Source organism: Coffea arabica, chromosome 3e (genome assembly GCF_036785885.1).
Source record: "Coffea arabica cultivar ET-39 chromosome 3e, Coffea Arabica ET-39 HiFi, whole genome shotgun sequence".
Lineage (NCBI taxonomy): Eukaryota > Viridiplantae > Streptophyta > Magnoliopsida > Gentianales > Rubiaceae > Coffea > Coffea arabica.
This window is the reverse complement of record NC_092315.1, coordinates 21,091,442-21,110,943: the sequence shown is the minus strand read 5'-3', so window position 1 is coordinate 21,110,943 and position 19,502 is coordinate 21,091,442. Positions and strand designations below refer to the sequence as shown.

Below are 19,502 nucleotides of genomic sequence, written 5' to 3'. Positions count from 1 at the left end.
AATTGAAAATTCTCAAGAATATTCTTATATTGTATATGACAAGTACCTTCCTTCCTAACTCAACAAATAAAACTTTTATTATTGCTTAGCATGAGAGAATATGTATTCTTATATTCTTGGCCCATTTTTTAGGTTATTCTCACTATACTTTTCTTCCAAGTAGACTAACCTTTCTTTACTTTGCAAGTATTAGTAAAGTACCAATTTCAAGAAAAATTTTCTTTAAAATTGATATCCTTCTCGAATTAGCTAGATCATGAAAAATGCATCATCTATATCATTAAAACAATATTCTTTTTTCTTTTCTTCAAATCTTACAAAAAGAAAGAAGAAAACGAAAAGGTGTGAGAGTCGAACAAGGTGACAATGGAGAAGGCATGATTGTCAAATTAAATACCTCACAGTCACTTGATTAATACCCTTATGTTACGAATATGATCTTTTTCTGTCTAGTGATTTTACTTGTAATCATAGCTAGTTGCTTCATTTTTAGTGAAAATTAAGAAAAGATTAGAATGGAATTGAATATCATCTCAAGAACAATTCCATAAGGCTGATACCTTCCTTTCCAACTTAAAAATATCTAAATTTTAAAAAAGAAATACTAAATTTTCTCTATGCCTTTCTTATCTCAAGAGAATAATTATTCTTTGCCCATCTCTTAAGTTATGCTTTTTATGCTTTTCCTTTCAGCTAGACTACTAATCTTTCACTTTTTCATTGTAATAAATTTTGGTCATTTTGGACATACTACCAAAGCAAAGTGCCAAATAAAACTCACCCTGTATACGAGAAAAGAAACAAACATTCATATCATTCTTGAATAGCTGTTCGTTTGAATTCATATCACTCTAGAATTCACTATATCGTACAAAACCAACCGGTGTGAAAAGAGAAAAACAACTCTCCCATCCAACCATATTTTCCAAAATTTACAATAGTTCTCAAAATTTTCTTGATAAGAAAACCAACTCTTGAGTAATTCTTGAGCAATATGGCAGAAAGTGTTGTGGGCTTTCTGATTAACCAGCTCACAACCTTACTTTCCCAAGAGGCAACACTTTTGGGGGAGCTTCAACCAGATGTTCAGTTCATCAAAGACGAATTGGGGAGCATGAAGGCTTTCCTCAGGAAAGCTGAAGCAAAGGAAGACAATGATTCTCAACTCCAAGAATGGGTAAAGCAGGTTCGAGAAGTTGCTTATGATACAGAGGATGTTCTCGATGATTTTGCCTTCCGATTTGCTCGTGGTCAAACAGATGGATTCTGTGGCTATGTAGGAAAGATCTATAGCTCCATAAAGAATCTGAAAGTCCGCCATCATATTTCTTTGCAAATAAAAGATATCAAGGCCAGAGTTGAACAGATTTCTGCAAGGCATCAAAGGTACCAGTCCCTCGATGGTACTCAAGAAAGAGGCTCCAGCTCTTCCCACATGGCAAATGCAGATTTTCATATTCGTGATCAAGCACTCCTAATTGAAGAAGCTCAACTTGTTGGCATAAACAAGCCAAAAGAGGAGCTCACTGCCAAAATCCTTGATGACCATTCCCACTTGAAAATAGTTTCAGTGGTGGGAATGGGGGGACTCGGCAAGACCACTCTAGTGAAAAAAGTCTATGATGATTCTGCGGTGAAGAAACAATTTCAGAGCCACGCTTGGATAACTGTTTCTCAGAAATTTCAATTCAATGTCATCATCAAGAACCTAATTCAACAACTATATGATGAAATCCGACAGCCAGTCCCTTCTCAAGTGGAATCCATGGATGGTATTAGACTGAGTGAATTTGTCAAAGACTTCCTCAAAGAAAGAAGGTACATCCTTGTCCTTGATGATGTGTGGAGTCTAGATGCTTGGGAAACTATCAAATACATATTGCCTGACTACCATGTCGCTAGTCGTGTTGTATTAACAACACGAATAGCCGACGTAGCTTCTGGGTCTTGTTTAGCATCCCATGACTTTGTCCATAAGATGAAGCCTCTTTCTGATGAAGAGGCTTGGACTCTTTTTTGCAATAGAACATTTCAGAGTAATGGCTGTCCTCCAAGTCTAGAAGAAGTTTCTGGAAAAATACTAAAAAAGTGTGAGGGCCTACCACTTGCAATTGTGGCAATAGGTGGTGTTTTGGCTTTGAAAGACAAGGAGAGGATAGATGAATGGGCGATGATTCTTCATGGCTTTGGTAGCGAGGTAGATGGTAGCGGTAAGCTTGATAGAATTAAAAGGATACTCTTACTTAGCTACAATGATTTGCCTCACCATCTTAAAAGCTGCTTGTTATATCTAAGCATCTATCCTGAAGATTTTGAAATTCAGGTCAATAATATACTTGAAAAATGGATAGCTCTAGGATTTGTAGAAGAGAAAGAAGGAATGGCAACCACTGATATTGCTATGAGATATCTAAAAGAACTCATCAACAGAAGCTTAATCCAAATTAAAGACACATGGGGTTATGGCCAATTGAAGGCATGTGGCCTTCATGATTTCCTGCATGAAATCATTATTTCAAAATCTAAAGAGCAGAACTTCACAACCATAGCCACTGGATATTGCACAAGATGGCCCGTCAAAGTTCGACACCTAGCAATCCATAACTTCACTGATAATCCACAAGACTTTAGCAGTTTAAAGTGTCTTCGGTCTGTGGAAATCTTCAGGTATGAAGATCCTCTCACAACTTCATTTTTATCCAAGTTTTTATGTGGTGGTCCCAAGTTCCTAACGGTGTTAGATTTAGAGGGAGCTGAATTGGACAACATCCCAAAGGAAGTTTTCAAACTATTTCATCTCAAGTATCTAAATCTCCATGGCACCAGAGTAAAAATCATCCCAAAATCTATTGGGCAGCTTCAAAACCTACAAGTTTTACTTCTGAGTGAAACCAATATAATAGAGCTACCTGTGGAAATTCTAAAGCTAAGAAAACTCCGTGTCCTTTTGGTAAGCAGATTAGGCAATTATTCAAATAACTTTACAATCTGGGGCTTTAAATCTCCAAATAGAATTGGAAAGCTTATTTCCTTGGAGAATCTTGGAAGTATTGAAGCAGACAGTGATGAAATAGTAAGGGAGATTGGGAAGCTCATTCAGTTGCGGACATTAACCATCACAAAGCTAAGAAGAGAAGATGGAAAGGAGTTCCTCTCCTCCCTCTTGAGGCTGTCCAACCTTGAAGAGCTGTACATCCACTCTACTCAAGAAGAGGAGACCCTTGATCTCCAACATTCAGTCTCTCCAAGATTTGAATTCCTTACAGTTTTGCATTTGAGAGGCCGTTTAGAGAGACTACCACAATGGGTAATATCACTTCAATCCTTGAGCTACTTGAGTTTGCAAAATAGTGGGTTGAGAGAAGATGAGAATATAATAGGCTCCCTTGGACAATTGCCCAATCTGGCATGTCTTGTGCTCCATCGTGCTTATGAAGGGGAGACATTGTGTTTCAAGATTGGAGGATTCCGAAAACTCCGGAGATTACAGCTTCAGCAATTAAGAAGATTGAAATGGGTGAGGGTGGAAGAGGAATCATTGCCCAGTCTACAAGAATTTATTTTTGGTGGTTGCAAACTCATGGAGGGGCTGCCTTTGGGCCTCCAAAACTTGACTGGGCTTGAATATCTTGCGTTGCATGATATGTCTGATGAGCTAATTCACAAAGTACAGAATTTGGATAAACAAAGTGAAGATTATCAGACAATTTCTCATATCCCTCGAGTTTGTGTTGGGCACTGGATTGATGGTCGATGGGAAGAAGAATTCCTCTAAGAGGAGTATGTGAGAGACTAGCTCTTGCTATTGTCAACATTTGACTCATAGTCCTTTGTTGTTGATTAGATTTGCAAAAAATGTAGTTGTGGCCATTTTACTTTTTCCTACTTCTTTTCTTTGTAATAAAATCATGACTCTGGATTGTTATTCGACAAAAATTAGTTCTATATATATATATATATATATATATATATATATATATATATATGTTTCTATGTGCATGAAGATTTGATTTGTACAGTTATCTTGATTCTTGGTTCATAATGTTTTGGTTCAGCAAAAAGATATATAGAGACGAGTAGCATCTAAATATTATTTATTACAACAATTGGAAGTTCAATTTTCCCTCTTCCGTAGTTAAAAATGGAGGATAAATTAGTAACCACAATTTCATTAGGACTAGGGAACCTTATGCATTATTTCCTGCACTTCTACATAAGTTGGGGTAAATGTAAAATTCTTAAAAATATTCCATGTAAAAGGTTTTCCTTTTTGATTTATTACTAAATGCTATTCTTTTTTTTTTCCTTTTCTCGTGGCTTTTGTTCTTTTGTTTCAAAACTAGTTTGTTTCCCGTGATAATGCACGGATCATTTTGTATTGAACAATACCATTTGACATTACAACATAAATCTCAGGTGTTTAATTAAGTGAACAAAAGTATAATAACAATTTATCATTCAATATAAGAGACATCTGAATACCAATTTATCTAAAATATTATTCAGACCCAAATCAAAATGCGAAAGTAAGTCAAGTTCAACTGCCACTCATATTCAGACCAGAAGATGTGCTTGTCATAGATAATAATTAGAAATAAGAAATTTAAAAAAAAAAAATTAAGTCCAAGTATAAAGAAAAAGTGCAAAATTTAGACTCTATATTGTTCTATTTACTGTCAATGTGAGGCGTTCAAAACTGTGACTGAAACTTCTTTCAATTGTATGATAGTTAATTTTTTTTTCTCTGTCCTTGATTTCCAATGTACATGTACAGCACCGGGACAAAGGCAGGAAATCTACAACCCTTTCGTACTTAGCACTGGTTCGCTTTCTTCCAAACGATCACACATGAAAATCCACATTCCTCTCTTATTAATATTTACGCTCTAGGAATCGCTGGATGGTTTGGTTTTCTTTCAGCGATCACCACTTAAGTTTTGTAGCCACTGACATGACAGTACCAATGGAACGGAGATGATGGCGCCCAAAACGAACAGGTTTGGTGGGTATTTGAATTGAATTTTATATCCCGAAGGGCAGCGACTTAATTTCAACCTCCGAAGTTAATTAACCCTTGGTTTTTTTTTTTTTTTATAGTGAAGGAACATTTTATACCGTGAGTGAAGGAACATTTTACCTTCAAGCCTTTCACCAAAACCAACATAAGCTTGTCTTGCATGGTCTCTTGACAAATCACATCAAATCCCATATGCCTCCAAATCCGGACTGTATTAATTTGCTGAGGCCGTTGCCACACATCCCACCAGCTCCACTCGCTTAATTTCTTTAATTCTCCAAATAAATTAATTCCAAAAGGCTACACTTGCAAAGGATCCTTAGCTTGACCATCATGATCGAAGCACCGCACTCCTAATTAATGGATTTGATTTTGTCTGAAATTATTAAGTACATTAGATGCAATTAAAAATATAGCAATAGGAAAAAAAACCTAGGTTAATAAAATTTAACGTGCATGGAACTCGTCTAAAAAGGAGGATTTAAGAATTAATGTTTACAATAATGGATTAAAATCTATCCAAAACTAATAGGTAGGCCTCACCCTTGTAGCGACACAATAACAAACACAAGTAATTTTCTATTATATTGCACACTGGCTAATATTTACAGCCTTAAAACACAGTGCAAATCTTAAAGAAGTTAATTAAAATTATTAATTCTTATAATATTAAGTTGCTGATTTAAAAAATTTTAAAATACCTCAAAAAAATTTTAAATCTTAAAAATAACCCATATAATAATGGTTTTTTTTTTCTAATTTACTTGTTCCTATTAAGATTTATACCTAAGAGACATAGAAACTTGAACACCCAACCTATAACTCAAGGGGATTATAAATCCTTTCTTAGTGGCCAACTTACAAAGCTGGTTCGAAACCATTTATAGCAAATACAAGTTAGTTCAAAACCATTTGAAGCAAATATGCACAATTTGGAAGGCAAAAATTCAAGTCCAGGTTCCTACTAGTATTCATTATCATTTATGTTTTGCAAAATATTTCTCCTGGATTGTCGTTTATGTTTCTCTGATATGCACGAGAATCATGACAAAATTAGTCGCGCATGACTTTGAGCCCAAAAGAAAAAGAAAATTTAATAGAGCAAAGTCTTGACAAATTATTTTAATGATTGCCTTCACAGCCCGGAGTCTAGCAGAGAAAATTTTCAGGGTCTATTAAAACCAACGACAAGCATGCAACGGAGTCTCCAGTAAATTTCTCAAGTGACAAAAGCACTTGCCAAAACCAAATGGGTGATAATTAAGGTTCTAGCCAAGAAATAACTTCAGCAATGGTGCACCTAATTGATCATTGAAGCAAACGCAATTCCAATTATTTATCAATAAATAGGTTATAACTACCAAACAAGCGATGGCAGTCAACTCCTTCTTACTGTGTCGGTGATCAAGGTACGCCCGTTAATCACTGCTCTAATTGAGAAATAATCCTAGGTACGCCCGTAGAATTTAATTCCCCAATTGCCTTACGTATTAGAGGAGCCCTATTCTAACCAAATAACGCACTACCAGGGTTATTTTAGATTAGCCCGCGTATTCCCCTGACACAAATCTAATCATGCCAGTTGTCACTATTTTAGAGCAATTAAACAATTACGGATTTAAATGCCCTAATTGACAATAGATTACCAAATTAACTAATTATCCGGATCCAAGACAATTAATTAATTAATTAACCATAAGCATAGCAATCAAGGAATATGCGAATATCAATAAATAAAAGAAAAGATAAAATTAAATCGATCTCACAATTTTTAGGCGACCCAAAGCATCCGTTGTCCCTTGACTAGAGTGAGGAAATTAGTTCATAATTGATGAACAAAATCCACACAAAATTAAAGAAATAACTGCGGCCATTGTACTTCAAAACTAGGAAAAACTCAATTCGTTTAATTGGTGGAAAGCTCCTGCCTGCGCAGGGGGCAACCACAAGAGACGAAGGGAGAAGTCAAAGAAAGCTAAAGGAACTCCATTGTTTTTCCTTGTCATCACCCACGAGAGAACTGCTACTCAAAACTCAAAAGCTAAGAAAGGAAAAGTCAAAGCTACTCTAACTAAACTAGAAAATGGAAAAACTCAAAGAAAAGCCAGCTCCTAATGCCTATTCCTATCTAAAATTGCCATCCTCTGGCGGCGGCTCCCACCCGAGAGGAAGAAGCCTCTCCTGTGCGGCGCTCCAGCTTTTTCACGAAAACCTGCACCGTCCTTCTTTTTGTAGCAATTACCCAAAATGAGAATAAGTTTTCCTGTTCCAAAAATGTCCCTGGGTTAAGCTCTATTACTTGGACTCTTTTTCTATCAAATTGGCACCTGTTATCATATTTTCGTTCTACTCCCTGAAATAAATGTGAAATATAAAAAATGAGTAGAATCTAGCAACTAATCCACATCAGGTCAGATAATAGGGGAAATTAATAATAAAATAAATGGTAAAATTACAACCTATCACCCGTCATGGCAAAAAGAAATCTTAGGCATGAAAGTGATAACAAGCCTTTACTATGGAGAAAATTCCACGTCTTAAGAGTCAAAACAGATTATGAACTGTGATGTTCTTCCCTTGACTGAAGTACACGTGAGACTCTAAATTAACTCCAAATAATATGTCTAAATAGGGTGAAAAATCACTGGAATGTAGAACGCCCATTACTTTCTTCAAGTCTAACAACAATTAGACTTTCGACTATTGATTCCTTTCTGCAATCCAGCATCTCCACATACAGATATATTCTTCTCCCTTTAGATGTACATCTGAAAACTAGGCTCAGCTAGAAGAATAAAAAATAAAGTTCTTAACAAACGTACACAAGTCTAGCAAAGTAAGGATGCTGTATACTGTTATACTGCATGTGAAGGAAACTACGCAAGCTGCTGAATCATGATATGAGATTACAGGCCATTTTAGCCCTCAACTTTTGGTCGCCAATCCTCAATAACGTCCAATGGTTGAGCCCGTGTTTTGATGGAGGACTCCAAAGTAAATATAGCCTGTGCCGTATTTTCAAATAGTTATAAGGAACAAAGTGGCGTGCATGCACATATTACGAACTGCACATGAATTCCACTCTGCACACATTACTCTATGCCGGAGAACACCAGGACAAGGGCAGGAAGTCTACATCCCTCTCCTAGTCGTCAGCAATCAAGCGGATGAAAATCCACTTTCTTACTTACTCTCCACCAATTAGTACTGGTTCGCTTTCTTTCAATCGATCACACACGAAGATCCACTTTCCTATATTATTTACTCTCTAGGAATCGCTGGTTGGTTTGGTTTTCTTTCAGTGATCACCACTTTAGTTTTGTAGCCATGGATGACTTGAGAAGAGCACCCGCTGACAACATCAATGGAACAGATGATGATGGGCGGCCAAAACGAACAGGTTTGGTGGATGTTTGAATTGAATTTTATATCCCGAAGGATAGCAACTTAATTTCACCTCCGAAGTTAATTAACCCTTGTTTTTTTATGCTGAAGGAACATTTTATACCGCGAGTGCTCATATTATCACTACCGTAGTTGGTTCAGGGGTGTTGTCATTGCCGTGGGCGATCTCTCAATTAGGTTGGATTGCAGGACCTATGGCTCTGATTAGCTTTTCTCTAATCACATTGTTTGCATCAACTATTCTGGCAGATTTTTATCGATTCCCAGATCCAGTATCGGGCAGAAGAAACTATACTTACATGGATGTTGTCAAAGTAAATCTTGGTAGGTTCTTCTCATATAACCTTTCTAGTAACTAACTGGTCTTTATGAAAAAAAAAAAAACCTCATATAGCCTCTTGTCATTAGGGAAAAATAATTTTCAAGTTATGATATGTTATGACACTTGACAAACATCATGAATGGTTGAAAGAATTATTAGGTAGTGTTTGGTTCACACCATGGAATCGGATTCGGATTTTGAACCATTCATCCTAGGTTTAGAATGGAGTCAGTCATTCCAATACATCTGTTTGATTTAGTACTAGGTATATATATCATTACTATAGTTGATGTTTGGTTCGTTGACTCTTTCGAAATGGGATATAAGAAATTTTCACTAATTAAATGTATTAGTAAATTTAGTATAACTAATTAATAAGTTCTACTAGTAAACATGTATAATTATTAGTATAATTGATAATATCAATTATATTACATACACTAATATACACTATATAATACATATAACTAATAATATCATTATTATAAGTTTGTAACTAGTTAAATTAAATATTAATTATATAATTAAATATAATTATACAAATATTATATTATAAATATATAATTATGATTATATGATATACAAATATTAATTATACTAATATTATAATAAAATATAGAATTATAATAAAATATTATAATTATAATATATATTATATATATGTATATAATTATATATTAATTTTTTTAACGGGTGGAGGGACAAACCTCGTTTCTAAATGGGAATCAGACTTAGATTTTGTTCAAAACCTTCCAGATTACTAGGGAATTGGGGAATTCCAAATTTTTAGGTATGATTCCAAAGTCTCAATTCCATTAATAGTAATCCAAACAATAATTATAGACTTTATTCCAATTCTTCATTCTGAAACCCTTTTACCAAATGCCATCTTAGCTCCATCCTTACTGCACGATAGGAATGTTATGTGATAGGTGTCGAGACTGTACAATAATAAAACTTACTCAACAAAAATATTTGCTTATAGCAGTGAGTAAGGTCTTCTTCTCAAGGATTAGGAGAAATTTGTTTCTTTTCAAATGAAAATTAATTGGGGGGTTTGGAAAATTGAAACTGAAAATAAATAATTATCGTAAATAAAAATAATTAAACTGAAATAAATTAAATTTAAATCAATAGTAAACAAGTTCTAGCCAAGGATATAACTTCAGATGTGGTTTATACAATTGCTCATCGATCCAATAATTATTTCATTTATTCGCTAATAAATAAGTTATAGTTGCCAAACACGCGATGACAACCAATTTTTCCTTAACGTCTCGATAGTTAAGGTACGCCCATTAACTACTCCCCTAACCAAGAAACAACCCTAGGGGTGTTCGTAGAATTTAATTTCTTGATTATATTAAAAACTAAAAAGCCTTGTTCTAATCAATAAACACACTACCAGAGTTTATTTAAATTAGATTATATGTTTCTCCAATATGAACCCAATCACGTTAGGTACCACTAATTTAAGATAAATTAAATAATTACAAATTTAACTATCCTAATTGGCATTAGATTGTTAAGTTGAATTAAATATCAGGGCCACTTGATATTCAAACAACAAAACAATCATGAGAAATGAAATTAGAGAATATACGAATACTAGTAAATAAAAGAAATAAATATAATTAATTTAATCTCACAATTTTAGATGAACTAAATCCTCCGTTACTTCTTGACTAAAATGAGAAAATTAGTTTATCTCCACGCAAAATAGTTGAACTAATTGTCGAGACCATTCTCCAAAGAATATGAGATAAAGTGTTGAAGGAAAAGAAAAGAAAGACGTTCCTTTTGTTTCTTTGGGGAAAGGAAAAATAATAATCATGCTAATGTTCCTTTTTATCTAATTATTGTATTCTAGATCTTCTAGTTTAGTTATATTCTTATAAAAAGCTGGGAAAGCTTGGACACTAATCAAACGGGATGAGTTTGAATAGAATAGGATCATGTGGAATTGGAGTAGGATAGAAAATTGGCCTTGCGGACTTGCGGTTAAAATAAAGCATAAAGCCGTGGAGACTGGGGAATGGTCTTTCTTCGCATGCATGTGTTGACGGCGTTGGTCGAGACTTTCTGTTACGCGGTGTATAGTTTTCAACTTGTCAAAAGATGACTGGACCAGCGCATTCAACCAACTTAACCGGACCAGCATTTTCAACTAGTATTTTAGTATTAGTAAAATGTGTGTGCATTTTCTAGTCTTGGAAACCCTCGATGAACGACTTTTCCTATCGCCTTCAAAATTTTATCCTAATATCACCTAACACTCCTAAAATTTTAGAAATCTCACATAGCTCCCCTCAAATAATAATTTGTATAACATTGCTACCTTTTATGTGTAAAAGCAATATTAAAAAGGGTTAATTACAGTTTGCCTCCCTGAAGTTGAACCATTATAACACTTTACCCACCTTAACTTTAAATATATGCACTTTGCCCCCTTCATTGATTAGTCAAATGTTAATGATGAATTCTCCATCCAAAATTTTAACAAAATGATATTAATGCCCTTACACAATAGTTTTAGAATAATACTATGCTTTTTTGGAATATGAAACATCTTATTAGAAAAAAACACAAAGTCACATGATTTTGAAAAATAATAATCATGCTAATGCACAAGTTTTCCATCGCTTATCTTTTTTTCTTTTATATTGTAAACGGATTGATTTTAATAATTTTCATTTAGCTTGCAACTTTTACAAGATTTTCACGAGTCAATAAAGTACTATTCATTAGTTTTATGCCACATTCATCATTGCTTTGTATTTTGTTTGAGTTCTACATTTAAAAAAAAAACTAAAAAAATCTCTAAATATGTTTTTCAATACATTTTTACTTTTTAATCACGTTTGAGTGCTATTAAGCTACTCTTACTAGACGAAATCAAATTCCCAACAAGTCAATATCTCTTATCCAAAAGAAAAAAATCCTAATAGATAAATAAACTAATATCCTGGTAGGAATAGAAAACTCTCCATCCAATGGAACATCTATTCTATCAGACATGCATGGTTTAGACTTTGACGCGCTCACGCTGAATAGTATAAAAGTTCAGCGAGAATTACATCTTTAATCCCCTTTTTGCTCCAAATTCTTACAACCAACACTAATTATAAAAGATGAGTAGAATCTATCAATTAACGCAATATTTGGTAAAATAAAAGAGAAAACAATCATAAAATTACTAACAAAAATGTAACCTATCAATCCCCACCTCCAAAATTATACTTGTCCTCAAGCATATCCAAACTCAGAAATACAATCAAGATAGCAAGAATTTTGTGGCAAAAAGCATCCTATCCTCCTCACAATTTCAGTAAAATCTGAACGCACCAAATCCAACCATTCTCACAAGGAGGTTTAACATGTGCACTCATCTCTCTAAACTATATAGGGCAAAGTACAACTCTCAAATCGACACCATGGAGTGACATTACTATGAGCTTGCTTATATATCATATCTCCACCACCAATAGTAAATTTAATACAAGAATCCAAGAAGCTTTTATAAGGTTGTAATGGGGTTAAGCTAAAGGCAGTATATAAAGGTAAATTGAGGCGTCAATATGTCAAGGGAATGCCAAGAATTCATCATATGAAAATTCCCTCAAACTCAATCTTCCAAGGCTTAGTATCCACGTTCATCAACTCGACAAGTGTAAATATTTCTCAGCAATTTGCTGCTACTACTTCATAATCACTTATGCACAAAATCACTTCTGGGGATGCGTGTCTTTTTTTTGCCAAAATCTTTCTTATTTTTTTTCATTTTTTGTTATGAAAGTTAGTGCTATCCTTAGAGTACCGTGAGCTAAATACATAATCAGTTGAAATTAATTATCATAAAACTACCTCTTTTAATACAAAATGTAAGACCCAAACATGTAAATTATTTGAGATATTTTTACTGTAGCAATTTTTGTGATGTAATGTATGTGAGATAAAAAGATAATTGGGAAGATAAAAAGGTGTGTTGGAAATCGTAATGATGATGTAAGCAAATAAATTTTGGTAAATAATCTCCTGTCCAAACACACTCATAATTATTACCATATTATATTATCATAAACGAATATTACTTTTAAATGACCCTAAATTAGCTCCCAACTCCCACCGCTAACTATATTCTCCTTGGTTTGATTTTTGCACCGCATACCATGGATTTGATACTCACAATTTTGATGTTGTTATTTATTTCATTTTAGTTTCCTACTATGAAAATTCAAAACATTTGATTGAGGCACCTGAAAATATTCCAGTGTTTAATTGTTTTAATTGTTTTAAAACCGTAAGCATGACTTATAAATAATAAAATAAGACAAAAGTCTTTGGATTCCGAATGAATGTCCTGATGCATATAAAGATAGAGTAATGTTTATAGAACTAGATAGATATTTTCAAAAAGTGCTAGTGTACATTTTTGTGAACTTCTCTAACATGTTTATCGAGCAACCTATTACAGTTGGACATGAAACTAAGGGATAATTTCAGAAACTTCAAGGACGTTTCAAACAATTTCACCTAGCACCTATTTAATTTCTAAAACTTACACTGACCTGTCAAAAAAGCCGACCAAGAAAAGTTGAAAGAAAATTCTAATAACAGATATTACTCCCAAGATTCCCCTAGAGCTCCTACATCAATTTATGCCACCAAATTTTCTTTAAAATATGGAAAAAGAAAGGAAGAAAATGGAGAAACTAGTCTGATCCTCTTAGTAGGAAAGCAAGACTGGATAAGCCTCCTATCAGTTGACAGTTAGGACAGTATGACTGTAGTCAGTGCAAAGTTCAGGTTAGGTATAAGCTAGAAACCGCTGGTGATGGAACAAAAATGAACATTTCATATGTCTATTGAAATCAGATGTAAACAACTCTTAACTTTAGATGCAAGCAAGTGAAAAAACATAGGGGCTAAGCACAGTCTTTGAAAGCACAGGAGTGGCTTCATCACGTTAATCGGAGAACCAAATTGGGGGTTGTGGTTATAAAGCAACAGAAAGAATTTTTTTTCCCGAGAGCCAAAATAATCAATACATGTTATCTCTGTGATTTAGCATACAGCGTTTCAAATATTTAAAGATTTGTTGGAAACACTTCAAAAAAAATTTTAATCCGATGGCCTTGTTTCGCAGACAAGTTTTTTGTCAAGTTTGTCTGCTACAAATTTTTTAAAAACTTTAGTTACAGTAACCTCAAAAAACTTTTCAAAAATTTTAAATTATACACTGCAAAATATTAAAAAAAAAATACACTTCAAAAATTTTTTTTAAAAACTTCCACAGTAAGCTACACTAAAATTTTAGACAAATACCCAAAAAACTCACTTGCCAACTCAAGCAACTCGAGCATAGTGTTCCTCAAATTTGCTGTTTCTGAAATCACGTGGTTAAAGGAATTAAGAAATATAATCTGTATATAACTTAGAGTAGACACTCAGCACTGCAAGAAAGATCTTGGAAACTTCAGCCATCGACCGCTGCACTTGTATATCAAATAAACTTTAGGAATCTCAATATCATATAAATGATGTGATACGTGCCTGGTATACTTGATTTCATGTTTTATGGCCATTAGTAACCCCACTCAATATTCATAAATTGACAATATTAGAAAATTCAATAATCTACCGAGGATAATGGTAAGAGATCCTTGGCCATGTTTTGTAGGATAGATCAGATCAATTGTTCATCATTGCCCATTATCCTACTATTTTGTCAAACAAAAATGAAATGTGTACTGCCAATTTGAGCATGAAGGTTTGCATGAGGGGAAAAAAAAAATCACAGTAAGGAGATTGTTAAGTGGATATCACTTTGTTAAATAACTCTGCCTCATCTAAATTTTTTTTCTTTTTTTTTGGAGAAAATTTCAAAAATTATCTGTAAACTATTCAGGATTCCTATTTTCAGTTATTTAGCTTTTTATTTAGTCAAAATGGTCATTCAACTAATTAGAAAATGCATTTTGTGACCAAAAAAATGTTTTTATGGGTCGAGTGACTAAATGTGAAGGTTTGTTAGTTGAGTAACAAAAAATCATGCCCTTTTATAAGTTAAATAGCTGTTTTGGCATAACAAAAAGTTTAGTGACGAAAATGTAGAATTCTAAATAGTTTAGTAACTATTTTTATCATTTACTTTTTTAATTACCTTTAGATCATAGTAAAAGAAGTCAGGTTAGAAATTCTTCAAGGACCAATTCGACTTTGGGTTTCTTACGTTTTCATCAAGATCTTTCATGGATATGGCTTATAATGATTAGATTATCTAGTTATATGTTGGCTATTCAGCATTCTCACCCTTTAATTTGCTGAAATGCTTATCATTCCTAAAGCTACAGCTTAAGGTTTGGCTTACAAAAGTTTGATAGTTTAACGCACAAGATTAGTCACTACCACTTTCGTACATGCACAGGCGGAAGATATAACAAACTCAGTGGAATTGCTCAGTATGGCAATCTTGTTGGATTTACTATTGGTTACATCATCACATCGGCCAACAGTATGGTGTAAGCACACCAAGAATTTTTTTGCTACAAATTATACTAGTTATACGTTTCTCCTTCAAGCATCATCCTAGCTGTATATGCAGATTAAGATACTTTGTTTTTTTTTTCCTTAGGGCTATCAAAAGATCATATTGCTTTCACAAGCATGGTCATTCTTTTGGTTGTCATACGCCAATTAATCTCTTCATCATCATTTTCGGGGTTATACAAGTATTTTTAAGTCAAATTCCAAATATTCAAGAGTTGTCGATGCTGTCCCTACTCACAACAGTGATGTGTTGTTGCCATGCTTCCATTGGCCTCGGACTCTCAATAGCTAAAGTTGCAGGTCAGTATCTGAATTTGTCTGTGATTGTATATAATATCTACTTGGCAAGCTTGAGCAGACAGATAATTGAATCTATACAAGATTGTTAGGATTAAAATTTTTAGGTGGTATACAAATTTTAAAATGGAGAAACTTGACAAGACGGCCAATAATGTATATAAATTTTAGGTGATATGTATGAGGTTCTCTTGAATTGACAAAGGTTGAATAGACTATGGTCAAGATCTGACTTTATGCTTTTTGTAAGGTTTTGGTGCATTTTCTTTTTTTAACAAGTGGAATTTGAAACCAAGATATTCTCCATTTGTGCTTGAACCAAATTCAAACATCAAGCCACTGACAAGCCTTGCTTCTAATATATCAAAATCACTGATTTTCCATATGAAACTTTTGCCTAGTAAGCTATATCCTTTAGCATCTTCCTTAGTGCATACTCTGTTATATTCAATCCGTAATCAGTGTTTGAGTCTCAAAATCAATTCTCAAGTCTAGAACAAAAAGCTCCATTATTATGGTTACTGTTTTTCTAGTTGTTAGCAATGTATGGTCAACGAAGATAGCATCCTATTACTTTATGAAATTCTAATTTCTGAAGTAAAGCCGTGTTCTTATTACTGTAAACTATACATTTCAAAAATCGTTCATAATCATATTTGCGCAACCTCAGAAATATTATTACATTTTCTTTTGTTTTTTGATTTTGAGAGTAATTTGCAAGTTCATAAAATTGAATTAGCTTCTATCAAGTTTAAACTTAAACATACAAAGAGCGTCACATGCTATCTAGTATCTTACATTAGTATGTTATCTACGTTGTGTCTATTTGGTAACTATAGAGGTCATGATCGCATTGAAGGTAAATAAGACTGGAATGAAGAAAATGTGCTAGGATAAAATGTGTAATCTTACCCAAAGATGTATCACGTCTAAATGAAAAGAATTAAAACTTGTTCTCCAAAATTGACTGAAAGGTTTAGTTGGATGTTTGATTTTCAGGTAATGGAATCTGAGATGGGTTTCAACTTTATTCAAGTGCATATTCACTATTTGGATAACTTCTATTATGATTTGAAGGAATGAAAAGTTAAAATATTTGTCCATCATACTTCACTTGAAATCTAGTTCTACGTTAATCAACTCATTAATAAATGAAACTGACCAATCATATAAATCCATACTGATAGTAGATGTATACGATCACAATTTGACTTTGATTCTTGAATGCAATAAAAAATACTCCTTAAAAGTTTGCAATGTAACATATTTTATATCAATTTCTATCATCTCAAACCATCTACTTATATAATTTTCGGCTTCCATTTCGAAGGACGACCACATGTTAAGACTAGCTTGACCGGAGTGTTCATTGATGGAGATAAGTCAAATACCAACAACTTATGGACCACATTTACAGCCCTTGGGAACTTAGCATTTGCTTTTGGTTTTTCAGAAGTGCTTATTGAAATTCAGGTACTGTTTTGACTGAACATTTGCATCAATAACCATATCCGTGTAGTATGTTGCAATATGCATCACAGAAAAGTAATTGATTTTTGTTTTCTTAAATTTTGTACTTTGATTAATTTGCAGGACACTCTAGGGTCATCCAAACCTGAGAATAGAGTAATGAAACAAGCTTCCCTGGCTGGAATTTCTATATCCACCTTATTTTATATGTCATGTGGGTTGCTGGGATATGGAGCATTTGGTGATAAAGCACCAGGCAATATATTAGCTGGATTTGGTTTCTTTGAGCCATTTTGGCTCATCGACCTCGCTAATATTTTTGTTGTGATTCATCTCACAGGAGCTTACCAGGTAAACAATGAATGCGATTTGTTTGTTTAATTTCTTAACCATGGATATCAGTATTAGTAGGCCTTATTTCTCTAACTATCAGTAGTGGTAAAAGTTCTTGTTATATGCATACATGATGGATTATAGGTTTGAAACTAGAGGTCTCTTTGGTCACTGTTTTTATTGAAAGGTTCAAACTAAAGATGGGGCTTTATTTCATATATTTGTTTAACTCCAAGGCTATGGATAGCAGTTATAGCTGGCTTTATCTCTTTTGATTATGGACATAGGTAAATGTCTCTGTTATATGCATAACTTGATGGACTATGGGATTCAAACTATAGCTTTTCTTTTGGGATAATTTTATAAACCTCCCCCGAGATTTGTCATAATATCACTCAACTCTCTTGAAAATTTTAAAATCTCACTTACCTCCCTTGTCAACTTAACCAGACTAAATATTCTTATCAAAGGCCACAAATTAACAACATTACCCTTGCTCTTAATAACTATTTAACCAAAAAGCCAAAACAAAATAAAATTTTAAAACCAAAAAACGTAAATTACAAAAATAAATTGGTAGCTAATAATGGTCAATATTTCTTTATATTGGGGGTCATGGTGGGACAGCAAAGGACGTGGATAAAATAAATCTAATCAAGATCAACCACTTAAGAGGATTTTGGTGAGTTATTAACACCTTAAAAAATTTTGTGCACAGTTACAATTAAGGAAGTCAAGATATTTTTTGGGAAAATATGTTTCAATCCATGGTATAGTTTAAGTTGTATTAAAAAGGTGACGGAATCCGTTAAACTTAACGGAAATGGTCAAAATGACCAAAATACCCTGATATAATTCAACAAAAAAACAGCTCAAAAAATCATTTATTTTATTTTCTAAGTAGAGAGAATTGAGAGTTAAGGGGTAGAATAGGTATATTTGATAAAAATTAGGTATAAAAATTTTTTTTTAGGTTCCAATATGTCATTTCCGTTAAGTTTAACGGATTCCGTCACCTTTACAATTTAGTTCAAAGCATGAGGGGTCGTGTTGTATATTTTGAAACCATGGGGGGTTTTTCTGTGTATTAGGTTTATCACAGGGGGCTTTTTTGTTTTTAACCCAAACTAAAATAATCTCTTCATGCTTGTGAAATTTTCAAGGCATAAATTTTGCTTTTGTTCCAATATAACTAAAATAAATAGTTTACGTCAAGAAATTTACACCTTATAAAAATTTAACCTTATTTTATTTTTTATTGTTGTTATAAATTTCATAAGTAGGATAACATAAGGGTAGTATTGGAACAAAAGTTTTATCTGTCTTGTATTTCCTCCAAAGGGGTTAAAATGTTACAAGAAATGTCAATCCAAGGGAGACAAGTGAGATTTTAAAAACTTCAGGGGAGCTAAGTGATATTATGAGAAATCTCAGGGGAAGTTTCTGAAATTATCCCTTTTCTTTTTACAATTGCTGTAAGTTTATTAATAGAGCACATGGTTGTAGAAAAAAAAAAACTTATGTAGTGTAAAATTTCTTCTTATAAGATACAAATTAGAAGTCCTACTACAATTTTAAGAAAGTGTATCCAATTTTGCTCCTAAATAATTCATTCTCGTGCATTAATCTTCTACAGATATGTGGTCAACCAGTCTTTGGTTTTGTGGAAAGTTTTACAAGGCATAGATGGCCGAATACCGGATTGGTTAACCATGAATATGCCATTAACATGCCTGGTTACGGTGTTTATAGAGCCACCCTCTTCCGGATGATATGGAGAACGACGTATGTCATAATAACCACGGTCATAGCTATGATGTTTCCATTTTTCAATGATATCGTGGGACTAACTGGAGCTCTCTCATTCTGGCCGCTGACAGTATATTTTCCTATCAAGATGCGTATTGAAAGGAAAAAAATACCCATTTTCTCATTCAAGTGGGTGTGGATGCAAACTCTCAGTATGTGCTGTCTGCTAACCTCAATAGCAGCAACGATCGGATCTAGTCAAGGTATTGTCAAGTCCTTGCAAACTTTCAAGATTTTCAAATCAATAGCCTGACGTGGTCACTAAAGTACTATTAATATGCTAATCAATTATGGTGTAAA

The 19,502-nt window shown here is 33.6% G+C and overlaps 2 protein-coding genes across 2 annotated transcripts; both read left to right on the top strand.

Moving 5' to 3' along the window:
• The first annotated feature begins 778 nt into the window (after nucleotides 1–778).
• On the top strand, nucleotides 779–3,916 carry LOC113737772 (disease resistance protein RPM1-like). Its single transcript, XM_027264947.2, has one exon. It carries the CDS (start codon nucleotides 995–997, stop codon nucleotides 3,773–3,775), a length of 2,781 nt encoding a protein of 926 aa, XP_027120748.1. The 5' UTR covers nucleotides 779–994; the 3' UTR covers nucleotides 3,776–3,916.
• A 4,227-nt stretch (nucleotides 3,917–8,143) lies between these two features.
• Nucleotides 8,144–19,455, top strand: LOC113736874 (amino acid permease 6-like). Its single transcript, XM_027264065.2, has 7 exons — nucleotides 8,144–8,417; nucleotides 8,513–8,746; nucleotides 15,172–15,265; nucleotides 15,379–15,613; nucleotides 16,938–17,063; nucleotides 17,184–17,411; nucleotides 19,030–19,455. The coding sequence occupies exons 1-7, from the start codon at nucleotides 8,345–8,347 to the stop codon at nucleotides 19,453–19,455; spliced, it is 1,416 nt and encodes a 471-aa protein (XP_027119866.2). The 5' UTR covers nucleotides 8,144–8,344.
• Nucleotides 19,456–19,502: the final 47 nt, after the last annotated feature.

Excerpts from the sequence above, each read along its gene's own strand:
- LOC113736874 (XM_027264065.2), top strand. The coding sequence starts at position 8,345 with ATGGATGACTTGAGAAGAGCACCCGCTGACAACATCAATGGAACAGAT. Across the intron at positions 15,614-16,937 it reads GTCAGTATCTGAATTTGTCT|ACTAGCTTGACCGGAGTGTT; the intron begins GTGATTGTATAT and ends CCACATGTTAAG. Across the intron at positions 17,064-17,183 it reads AAGTGCTTATTGAAATTCAG|GACACTCTAGGGTCATCCAA; the intron begins GTACTGTTTTGA and ends ATTAATTTGCAG.
- LOC113737772 (XM_027264947.2), top strand. The coding sequence starts at position 995 with ATGGCAGAAAGTGTTGTGGGCTTTCTGATTAACCAGCTCACAACCTTA.